This window comes from Schistocerca gregaria, chromosome 2, assembly GCF_023897955.1.
Source record: "Schistocerca gregaria isolate iqSchGreg1 chromosome 2, iqSchGreg1.2, whole genome shotgun sequence".
Taxonomy (NCBI): Eukaryota; Metazoa; Arthropoda; class Insecta; order Orthoptera; family Acrididae; genus Schistocerca; species Schistocerca gregaria.
Window position 1 is genome coordinate 509,482,545 of NC_064921.1, and position 12,468 is coordinate 509,495,012.

Consider the following 12,468-nt stretch of genomic DNA (forward strand, 5'->3'; position numbering starts at 1 on the left):
GCAGACATATTTAAAGGCAAAGAGTAAGGGCAGAGATGTCAGTCGAGGCGGAAGTACAGAGGCAAAGAAGTTGTTGAAAGACAGGTGAGGTATGAGCGGCGGCAACTTGAAATTAGCGGAGGTTGAGGCCTGGCGGATATCGAGAAGAGAGGATATACTGAAGGGCGAGTTCCCATCTCCGGAGTTCGGATAGGTTGGTGTTGGCGGGAAGTATCCAGATAACTGGGACGGCGTAACACTGTGCCAAGATGTGCTGGCCGTGCACCAAGACATGTTTAGCCACAGGGTGATCCTCATTACCAACAAACACTGTCTGCCTGTGTCCATTCATGCGAATGGACAGTTTGTTGCTGGTCATTCCCACACAGAAAGCGTCACAGTGCAGGAAGGTCAGTTGGTAAATCATGTGGGTGCTTTCACATGTGGCTCTCCCCTTGATCGTGTACACCTTCCGGGTTACAGGACTGGAGTAGGTGGTGGTGGTGGTGGGAGGGTGCATTGGACAGGTTTTACACCGGGGGCAGTTGCAAGGGTAGGAGCCAGAGGGTAGGGAAGGTGGTTTGGGGATTTCATAGGGATGAACCAAGAGGTTACGAAGGTTAGGTGGACGACGGAAAGACACTCTTGGTGGAGTGGGGAGGATTTCATGAAGGATGGATCTCATTTCGGGGCAGGATTTTAGGAAGTCGTATCCCTGCTGGAGAGCCACATTCAAGGTCTGATCCAGTCCCGGGAAGTATTCTGTCACAAGTGGGGCACTTTTGGGGTTCTTCTGTGAGAGGTTCTGGGTTTGAGGGGATGAGGAAGTGGCTCTGGTTATCTGCTTCTGTACCAGGTCGGGAGGGTAGTTGCGGGATGCGAAAGCTGTTTTCAGGTTGTTGGTGTAATGGTCGAGGGATTCAGGACTTATTTACCTTTAGGTTTGAAATGGTAAGTGTAACTGATTACATAGTGCCTGACAAGAAATGCTCATTAATATTCAGAACATGTAACTCCTCTGGTTTGGTGGCAGTTTATGGATGCTGATGATGTCTAATGAGTAAACTTTCAAAAAAACAAAGATTGCATTGTTTCTTGTAACAACTACACAAACCAATATTCCAGTATAGCTCCAAGTTTTATAGTGTCATATAGTCCTCCTAGATGAATTTCTTTTAAAAAATAATAAAAAATATATTATAATAATAAATTATCGGTGCTAGTATGTAATACAATGTAGCACACATCCAGTGATTTCCAAACATTTATGAATGTGGCTAGACAAGCCTGAATTCTGGAATAAATATACTCAATTACATGACATATGGACCATACAGCTAAATGGCTCCTGGACTGTAGGGCCTAGAATAAGCAGGCAAATGAGAAAACCACAAAATGTTGTAAGGAAACTACTGAATGATCCATATGTGTAATACATATCTGTTATCCGAGATTCCATATCCATAGTAAAAGACTGAGTGCCTGGTAGAAAGGTTAAGAACTTACTAAAAATGGAGTCGAGGCAAATACATGTCTATGATTCACAGTTTACAATCTAATGTGGAGCATTCCACAGTTAATAAATGTGATTAAATATATTTATTTAAAATGAGATACAATCACAAAAGTGACTGTACATCCAGGAGCAAATGCTATTAATGCTTGTTGTGAGAAGGTAAAAACTAGTTTCGAATTTCAAATATTTACCATTTTGTTAATGTTTCACAGTAATAATGACATCATTCGCCTGAGGTGAGGTATCTGAAGAGTAACATATCACTTTGGTGAAGTGATGTGTTGCACAAGGTTTTTCGAAGTGATGAATGATGATCCCCTATACAAAAAATTTAGTTTTGTAATGTATATATAATTTGTTGTTTGGTTGTATGTTTTATGTATGTGCATATATCATAAGATGGATGGACACAACACATCTGCAAGCTGAGACAACAATAAACATTGCACTGCATTTGCAGTACCTGCTGCTCAGGTAATTAATTCTGTGTTGTCAATTCCCGTCTTGGAGATATGATGTGTGCCACAGAGGAAGAGCACCTGTGACAATTCCTGTGACATCTTGGGGTCAAGAGAGAAACTGGTTATAGAGGGACTCAACTGAAATCTATTGAACAAAACAGACTCTATCCTTATCAATGTTTTTGTGATGATTTTGAGATCTGGATGATGGATTTTATACTGTTAACTTCCGGCAGTAACTGCAGAACTTCGAGAACAGAAGTTCAACTAGATGAGGTTGGTGAGTGTGCTGAAATACCAAGGTGAGCAAGATTAAACAACATCAAGTCTTAGCTCCTGATTACACTTTACTTCGCCACACAATATCATGGTAAAGAACAGTGGAATGTTGCAGGGTCTATCTTCTGTCATATTATGATTTCTAATGCAGCTCGAGGCCAAAACATTCTGTATTTAAGGCTGTCGTTTCTGCATTCCATTGGGTTCTGTTCTGCAACTACTCTTCTGCTGAGTGGACCTGCTGCAGACTCCCACTAATCATTTTCTTCATTTTGGCCTGGAATGTATCCCAGCTATTGGGCTTCTCTTTGTGTTCTCTACCCACTGCTGTGTTGTGCCATGCAAGCAAAAGAACTCATTTGGAAAATACGTAACGTCATCCCCCGTGTTGGATTTCAGTAAGTAGATAAATCCCTCCACCCACTTTGTCAGGTTTTGACCAGAGCCTCTACAAAATACTGATAGATGCTTGCTATGGAGACGACTTACTGCTGGTTTGGAATCAATTTGTCTCATAAATATACAGGCCTTGGGAACAATGGATTGCTTATATTCCAGTTCCCACCTGTGAAGGCAACAGCTTTTACATTGCCTAATTGGAGCCAAAGTGACAAAGAATTTTTGAAGTACCCAGTGTCTGCACCCAACAATGTCACATTGGTACTACCGTGGTGATACATACCACTCAGAGGATGTGTGTGTATCACTATGTCTTCTCACTGGTGAATGATACTCATGAATAAAAACTAAAATACATAATTTTGAAATCAGTTATTATTAGGTGTAAAGAAACATCCTTTTAATATTCACTCCATGTAGAGAGTCAGTATTGGGATGTTATGACTGATAGAAGATATTGATGTGTTGAGTTCACTGATGTACCTGTTCGATGTCAATAAACAGTTGATTAATGTGACTGGATTTCTAATGTTTAAAAGAAGTTAAAACTGTGGTATTTAGGTTCCTAACTGTAATAGCAATGCAGCTGGAGGACCGACTGTCATGTGGTCAGCACTAATACAGTAAGCTAATGAAAAACAGGAATTCAGACTGCATGATACACAAATGGATACCACAAAAATGATTAGAGCCATTATTGAATGAAAATATTTGAGAAGCATAAACCAATTTACATGAAGAATTATTGTAAAATTGTTGTCATACTTGGCAACCAGACAAATAGCTATTAAAAGAAAGGAATTGTACATATTAATACATCCAATGAAGGGCAAATTTTAAGAATAATGCGTAACCAAAGACATACAAGTTAAAGTGACAGCACAGCTGCTGCTTTGATGGACAATGCCAAATTGTGGTGGGTGACTACGTGGGACCTGGTGGTGTTGGAGGCAGCTGTAGAGCAATTTCATGGTGACATCAAATTAGGGTGATGCATGACAGGCAATAGTTCAGCGGTGTGGGTTATGAGGTAGAGCAGAGTTAGCTGTACTTACTCCAAACATTTTTTTTTTTAATTTTCTGTATTTTGTGACATTGTTTAGTTTGTAAAAACTAGGTTGATTTTTTGTATAATTTACAAAAACAGTGTTTGTTACAATTCTGAAACGGCCATTCAAGTTGTACTTAAAATATATGACATGTTCAAAAAGAAGCCCAAATTTTGCTGGATCAGCTTTATTGCTTATTATACAACTTTTTAAGCACTGTCCCCTTCAAGATAGTCCCCTCTACTCGCAATACACTGTTCCCACTGCTTTTTCCAGTTTTGGAATGCCTGCTGGAACACATTTTGTGGGATGGTGCGCAGGTTTCTCATCGCATTGTCCTGTAACTCCTCTGTTAATTGGAAATGAAGGCCTTTCAACATATTTTTCAGTTTAGGAAACAGGAAAAGCCTGCTGGGGCTAGGTCAGGAGAATATGGTGCATGGGGCACAATGGGTATGTGGTGTTTTGTTACGTAGCTGCAGACAAGTAGTAACATGTGAACTGGCGCATTGTCATGATGCAACATCCAACTCTGGTTTTCCCACAGTTCAGGCCTCTTCCTGCGCACAGCATCCCTCATGTGCACTAGGATTCCCTGGTACACTTTCTTGTTTACCATCTGACAACATGGCACAAATTCATGTTGGATAATCCAAAATCACCTTGATCTTTGGCCAACTCGTGCGTCTTTTTCTGCATGAGGTGATCACTGTGACGACTGCATCTTCGTTTCAGTATCATACCCGTTAACCCACATCTCATCATCTGTTATGACATTCTTAAGAAAGTTTTCATTGTCACTGAAAGCAGCAAGCAGTTCCTCACACATTTCAACATGGGTCTGTTTCTGATCTACTGTCAACAGATGTGGTACAAATTTTGCACTGACACAATGCTTCTCACGTTTTTCACACAAAGTTTGATGGCACGATCGTACACTGATGTCCAACTACTCAGCAATTTCCCAAACTGTTAAACGATGATTTCCATGAATCACAGCATGAACACAATCCACACGGCCTTCATTTGTTGATGTGGAAGGACGTCCAGACTTGAAATTATCACGGAGTGACATGGAGAGAGTTTAAACCACTCATAGGACTGTGTATGACACATACAGTCCTCCCGGTATGCTTGGCTAAACATTTGAAATGTGTCTGTGAAAGTTTTGCCAAGTTTTCAGCAGAATTTCACATTCAAGTTCTTCGAGCTCCTTCAGAGCTCTAATCTGACAAGCAGGCTGTACACGTACTTACTTCAGTGGCTGTGGTCTGCTAGCTAATTGTTCAAACGACATGAGGCAAATGGCAGTCTGTTGTCTAAAGCTGCCACTAGGTGCACTCCGTAGCCGCAGCGTGCTGTCACATCAGATTGGCGCGCTATTTCAAAAGTTCGGTTTCTTTTTTTAACACACCTAATATACCAATATTAATGAGAAACATTGAGACTATTTGTAATATATTCTGACAACTTTAGTGAACAGTTTATGGCAATTTATAGTACATCTAAAAGCTGAAAAAAGACAGTTAGGTACTGAGCAAAGGTAGGACAAATCTTTTATGTAATTTGGTATTTGTTGCCAATTTTAGAGTTTTTCTTACTTTAAAAGGCGAACTTCTGATTTAATTAAAATGAGGAAAGGCAATATTCTTGGTAAATCAAATACAGAATGAAAACAAGTTTCAGATGCTAATATTTTAGAATAAGATGAGGATTCAGAGGAATTAGCCATTTCATTTTCCACTTTTACAAGATTGGAGGAATGGGTAAATAATCTACTTAAATTAAATGCTCAAACAAAGACACAGTTATCTGCAATTACACCTCATTCATTAGTGTACAATACTGAAACTATATCAAAAATTTTAAGATTAAGGGCAGAAAGTAATTTTAATTCTATTGCAGGTGAGAACTTCTATGTGGGAGAAACTATTAAAATTAGGTACAAAACTACAACTTTAGTGATGAGAAACATATGTACATGCTTTTTGTAAACGATTTAAAACTAACTGATATGGTGTTGATCACATACCAGGGGCCGAAGTGGATAAAACATTTTCCTGTCAAATCAACGAAGTTAAGCACTGTCTGGACTGGCCAGTAATTGCATGAGTGACCGTTCAGTTATGCTTCATGCTGCTGACAATTTTCCTCTTTGCTGCTACAACAGAGGTGACACGAGAGGTGCAGGCATGACATCCTTGATCACTATTCTTTGCACTAATATCCATGACTTTTCATTGTGGCCTTTTCATTGGATGGAGATGTTAAGCTCCTCTACGCAGCCACCAACACTTAACAGATACGCTTATGGACATAACCCTCATACTTTGTGAAGAAAGGTGCCTGTGGGTGCAAAGGTTAGGAAAACCCATTCCAATTAGGCAGCTGAACCTGCCCTTTGGTGTCACCCAGCCACTATAGGCACATAACTTTACTTTTTATGTAGTATTTAACAGCAATTTGTTCGAAATGTTTGATTCTAATAGTAAAAAAGGAAAGACAGTAAGATACAGTAGCATTAATGGAAAGAGTTACTAATCAAATTAGAGTTGATAAGGCTGAGTGTGCTGGTGACATTTCACCATCAGTGTTTTCACAGTAGAATCCAACAACTGATTTAAGATGCAAATATCTGGAAGTCAGCTTTTACGAATCACTTTCAGCAAAACGAATTATTGTACCCACTCCTCCATTTCCAAAAACATCGCCTCTTTATATGTGATTTTCTAACGTTTTTCAGACGACGAAAGACAGTGGGGTATTAAGTTGCATGGCTCACACGTCTCTCAAATCAGTTAACTTGCACGTTGTGTGTAGCTGATGCTCTTCTCTGGGTAATCAGCTATGTCGATCTCCCAAAAGTTGGTTCTCCAAATACTATAGCTGGTTAAAGGCATTTATTAAAATACTTCTCTATCCTCAAAATAATTTCGGCACTTGTAAAATACTTTTCAGTTCATCATTATATATTTTCAGCTTCCACAGACAATAACTTCTGCAAGCTAACTTATTCCTTAAACATTAGACCCACTCCCACACACTCAAATGGTACACATGTGTCTTGGGGTTGTTTGGGGGGAAGAGACTAAACTGCGAGGCCATCAGTCTCATTGGATTATAGAAGGGCGGGGAAGGAAGTCGGCCATGCCCTTTCAAAGGTACCATACCGGCATTTGCCTGGAGCGATTTACGGAAAACCTAAATCAGGATGGCTGGACGTGGGACTGAACCGTCGTCCTCCTGAATGCGAATCCAGTGTGCTAACCACTACGCCACCTTGCTTGGTATAGATGTGTCTTGCTTTGTTCGTAGACTAGACTTGAATTACTTCAAGAGTCTCTAGTCCCAAACTAGTCCAATACATAAATGAACATAGAAATCTATATTCAATTGTCCATTAGTCTTTTTACAACCAATACAGACACTAAAGAGCACAGAATACTACATAAACTTTCCTTGATCTCTTCGATCCATACACGGAAACTCTGTGGACTGTACAGCAAGCACTTGTCTGCTGCCATTCGGCTGCCGGGTCCATCTTTTTCTCATAACTGTTTTTAGACCTGCACATATAAATGGGCAATGCACAGTAGGGAATATTAGTTTCTCCGACTCACCTCTAAAATATGGGGTGTTCGAAATGGTGGAAGGCCTAGTGGTTCTAGAATTTACTCCGAAATTCTCAAAGCTCTACAATCTATCTGCCCTTGCACTGTAGAAGCATCTTTCTTTAAAATTTTTCTACTACTGCCACCACACTAAAAGCTAAATTGTGAAATGATAGGTAAATAAATTTAGAATCAACAATGAGAAAATAATAAATACATTGCAATGACTAATTTTATTTGGAGAGAATTATTTCCATAGATTTATTAATTAGATTAATTTATATGGTTTTGTATAAAGTGGGTATACAATACTTACTTACGGATCCCTCATTGAAACACATGTGCCTGCAATTATGCTTTCTCCAAAAGGAATGCCTCCCAGAAGTTTAAGTCTTAACTTCCCATTTTTTTTCTTTTTTACTATTTTTTTATCAGTCATTTCTAATGTCCACCATTTCCCCCCCAAATAAATATCCATGGCAAATATATGTTTTACAACTTAAATAAATAAATAAATAAACAAACAAACAAACAAAAATTAAAAGAGGTAAGGACAAATTATTCCTTTCCGATGTATACTGTTTTGGAAAATGCTACCGACATCAAGTTTATGGAGGAAGAAAGACGAGACAGTTGATCATAAGTGTAATTTATGACATGATAACGATCAGTATTACAACAACAATGATGATGTGCCAACATAAACAGTACAGTAACTGTAATATGTTCACTTGATTACTAAAATAGTGTTTATGGCACACTGATATATTTTTATAATGAATAACCTAATGACTAGTATTGCTGCCTAGACTGCTACAAATGAGTACTTATACAGGGTTGCCACTAATTTCCCCAAGTGAAATTCCCTGCTATTTCCCCGATTTCCAGAGAAGTTTTAGCATTTTTCCTTGACAAATTTTGAGATCTCGAAGGTAAGTTAAGACATAAGTTGACAATCTGTCTTTGCAGCCATGATACAAGAAACATTAGTGCAAATGGGGGAGGGGGGGGGAGAGAATAAAAACAAAAAGGGGGATTGCAAGCAGATGGCGTTTCCTGATGTGAGCAAAAATCTACATCAACATCTTTTGTAATGAACTTTTCTAAGTGGGGAAAGCAAGTTAGATGGTATGTGTGTTTCATGAAGACCATTGATATTATTTTATTTCAGTACAACAAAACACATTTGGTGACATAAATACGCATTTCCTTGGGGTTGCAAGACAGTTTTAAAATATCTTCACTGATTTCAGAAGTAACCTCAGAAAAAAGCGGGCCTCTAAAGAAGTGTACAGGGCGGGGATGAACAGCATAAACTAACACTGCAGGTGACAGCCAATAAAACATTGGTTCTACTATATTCATTATAGACAGTGATTACCCATTGTGTTGTACATATTATTTTTCAGGTATTGTGTGATATTACTTTCAAGTGATATATAAGTACATAGCGTACAAACTGCCATCGTCTGACACAATTTTCTTTTTCTTACCGTCCGTACTTTCTAAGATATTAACTACTTTTGAAGTGCCAAAATGTAATAGAACAAACAAAAGTACTTGCAACGACAGAGTCACAATCCCTGAAACCCATCGCCCATGGCCTCTGGCCTGTTCAGGAGCACTGCAGTCCTGGAACCATGGATAAACCATGAAAATCCGCTGCATTACGCAACACACAAACAGACCCAGCCTGCAGGCACATCAGCGAGACTAAATCCGACAGGCAGGGCCGCTACATTAGTGGGAACCGAATGCCTTCAGATCGGCAAGCCCGATCCATTAGAGATACCCCCAGAAATAGTCTGCGGTTTTGGCCTGTCATGGAAATCCACTTGTGTGGCCAGTTATTCACAAGCCACAGACAGCATTCTGATAAATTGAGACCACGGTGCTCAAGCCATGCAACAGATAACTTGTTAAAATACTCTGAAAATCAATAATAATGATGATAGCCGAGACACAGGCAGGCATGTAGAAAAATAATCACTCTCTCACAACTAAATTTTTAGCTATAGCTTTTGTCAGAAAACGTGAGTGCACACCTATGCATTCACACAATCACTCAGACACAACTCGTGCACACACGACCTGTCTTCTCCAGCCACTGCACCTACAATCTTTGAAAATCAGATCCAAACAAACCACTCCTCATGCCTCCCTGCCTCTCGTTGGAAGCTGCTAGGCTAGCGGAAAGAAGTGGTGGCAGCACTGACTGCAAGCTGACGGGAGTGGGAGGCAGGGGAGAAGCAGTACTAATGAGGGAGTAGGGAAGCAGCGCACATATTCAGCTGCACACAGCCAGTGACAATGCATGACACCTCAGTAAACAAACCATTTCATCTACTACGACAAAAATGAAGTTTTTACAGTTTTTTCTCTCTTCCTGATTTCCCTGATCTGTTTTAAATTCCCTGGTTTCCAGAACCTGTGGCAACTCTGTTGGAGGAATACTGAGCATGATATAAATGTGTATTTAGGAGACTAAGATAAAATAAGAAGATGCAAACAGATGGTTTAATTTTCATTCAGTAATACAAGAGTAACATTATGTTTGCAGACAGGACAGTGTACCCAAACATACATAGTGTGGAACAAAATATGGTGGGTGCATCAAGGAACAAAGATCTGCACCTGTGCTAAGGTTGGTACAGAGATACCACCTCCATGGAGGAAAGTGGTGAGAAAAGAAATTTGTCTGAGGAACTAAGTGTGAAATGTAATTTCAATATAAGTAAAGTATTTAACATTTCGAGACTCATTCTAATGTTGCATAGAACAAAGCTGGATTGAGTTGCAATATCTTGAGAAATGCAATTAATTAGTAAAATATAGAAAGATATTAAGCGTGTCAGAGTTTAAGCAACAAAAATAAGACAAAGGAAACACAATAAAAAGAGTAGGAAAGATCAGGGTTTCTAGGCACTCAGAATGTAATTTCACCTATTAAAGGAAAACCGAAAATAATATCATACTACAATCTGGTGTGGCTCTATTGAGGTTACTTTGGGAACTACCCAACATTGATACTCTAGTGTAGAGAAAGAGTCACGAGAGAGAGGAATGGTGCTCTGTTGTTGTCACCTATGAGAGTACATTCTGTCTGTAGGTGAGTGGTGGATGTATATGTGTATGGCGCAGAACTTTTTAGTCAAGGCACACAGGTCCCATCCCAGGCTTCACTACGTGAGAGCCATCAATTACAACGTGCAGTCACAACTGGTGTTTCTGTAGTGTAAAGTTACTAGTGCCTGCTACACTGCAAATGCTGTTATCCCCGTGTTACTGCCATTTCTTCAACAGGATAGCGATGTGCTTTTCAAACAGGACAATACTCATCCACATAAGGCTGCTGCGACACAATGTGTGACCAGATCGCTTGCAAATTGAACATGTATGGAACATCATGAAGCAGGAACTTATTCGTTCTCCAGAGCCTGCAAGAACTATTGCTGAACTGCAACAAAAGATGCAAGATACATGGGTCCATCTATCACAGGAAGCCACTTGGCACATTTATGATCATTTTCCTGTGAGAATATACTGACCACCTAGAACATTATGACCAACTACCTAATAGCCAGTATGTCCCCTCTGCCACAGGTAACAAGGGCAACATGTCGTAGAATGGGAGCAACGAGGCCTCGGTAGGTCGTTGGAGGGAGTTGGCACCACATCTGCACACACAAGTCACCTAATTCCAGTAAATTTCAGGGAGTGGGGTAATTAGCTCTGACACCACATTCAATTACGTCTCAGACATGTTCAATCAGGTTCAGATCTGGTGAGGTGGAGGCCAGCACATCAACTGGAAGTCACCACTGTGTTCCTTGAACCACTCCGTCACACTCCCAGCCTTCTGACATGCAGCATTATCTCATTCAAAAAGTCACTGCCATCAGGAAATGCAACCAGTGTATGAAACTCCTTGCCCATCATGGTGCCTTGCACGAGCTCCACTGGACCCACGGGTGCCCACACAAATGTTCCTCAGAGCATAGTGGAGCACCACCAGCTTGTCTTTGTCCCACAGATTCGCACCCTCCAATAGGCATGATGATGAAGGTATCAGGGTTCATCAGACCCTGCAATGTTCTGTCACTGAGCTAACGCCCAGCGCCGATGGTAACGTGCCCATATCAGTACATAGTTGCTGATGTCATGGTGTTAACATTGGCACGTGAAAGGGTCATCAGCAGTGGAGGCACATCGGTAGGAGTGTTTGGTGCACTGTGTGTTGAGGCATATTTTTACTCTGGCCAACATTAAAAGTCTGATGTTAGTTCTGCAACAGTCCAATGCTTGTCCTGTTTTATCTGTCTGCCTAGCCTACGATGTCCAACGTCTGTAATGAGGGGTGTCTGCCCAACCCCATGATATCTGGATGTGGTTGCACCTTGGTTTTGCCAAATGCTGAAGACACCACAGCACTCCTCGAACACTCCACAAGTTATGCAGTTTATGAAATGCTCATGCGAAGCCCCTGGGCCATCAAAATCTGCCCTTGGTCAACCTTCCCCATTTTACACATGGGCAGCAGGTTCGCCGACATTACATGCACCGAGCATATGTCTCACTAGCAGTTATTCCTAGGCAGGTGATGCTGCTATCATCTGGCTGGGTTTATACCGATAGTAGATCAGTGGTCATAATGTTCTGGCTGATCAGTGTACATGCCTGTGTTGCCATCAGAGGGCAGTATACTGTGTACTGGTGTGACTATTTGGGCACCGTTTATTGTGACGTGTTTCGTCTGAATTTGTTATCATATACTCCTACAATTATGTACTACCTGCCACATCACTCGTCAATAATAAAATGAGAGTGTGGGGCTACTGTGGTGATAAGTATCACTCAGAGGGATTATGTGTATCCCTAAGTCTTCTTACTAATGAATGGCACTTGCAAAGAAAATTCAGTATTGTGGCAGGAGCACAGATATTGCACAGTATTGTTATTTTGTTTGCATGTGGCGAGTCATACCAAGGAACAATGCATGTCTTCACAATAGGATGATTACTGCAGCAGCTTGGTGAGAAGAAATACCCACCTGAGAGGGAGTTTGTAAGTTCTGAGAACCGACAACTTATTTTGACCATAGGTATCATGTAGTGTAAAGAAAAAAATGAAATTTTCTTTTAATACTCATTCTACGTTGACAATCTGTATTGGGA

At 40.4% G+C, this 12,468-nt stretch overlaps 1 protein-coding gene across 2 annotated transcripts in view; it reads right to left on the reverse strand.

The window, feature by feature from the left end:
- The window catches only part of LOC126329139 (protein lin-54 homolog), a 236,570-nt gene that overhangs the window by 39,570 nt on the left and 184,532 nt on the right, over window positions 1–12,468 (reverse strand). Inside the window, exon 10 of one of the 2 annotated variants that reach the window (XM_049996129.1) lies at window positions 1,687–1,813. The exons of the other annotated variant lie outside the window; for it this stretch is intronic. Within the exon in view, the coding sequence (XP_049852086.1) occupies window positions 1,694–1,813 (120 nt within the window). The 3' untranslated portion in view covers window positions 1,687–1,693. Of the gene's footprint in view, window positions 1–1,686; window positions 1,814–12,468 lie in introns of those variants that run through there. 2 annotated transcript variants of the gene reach the window in all.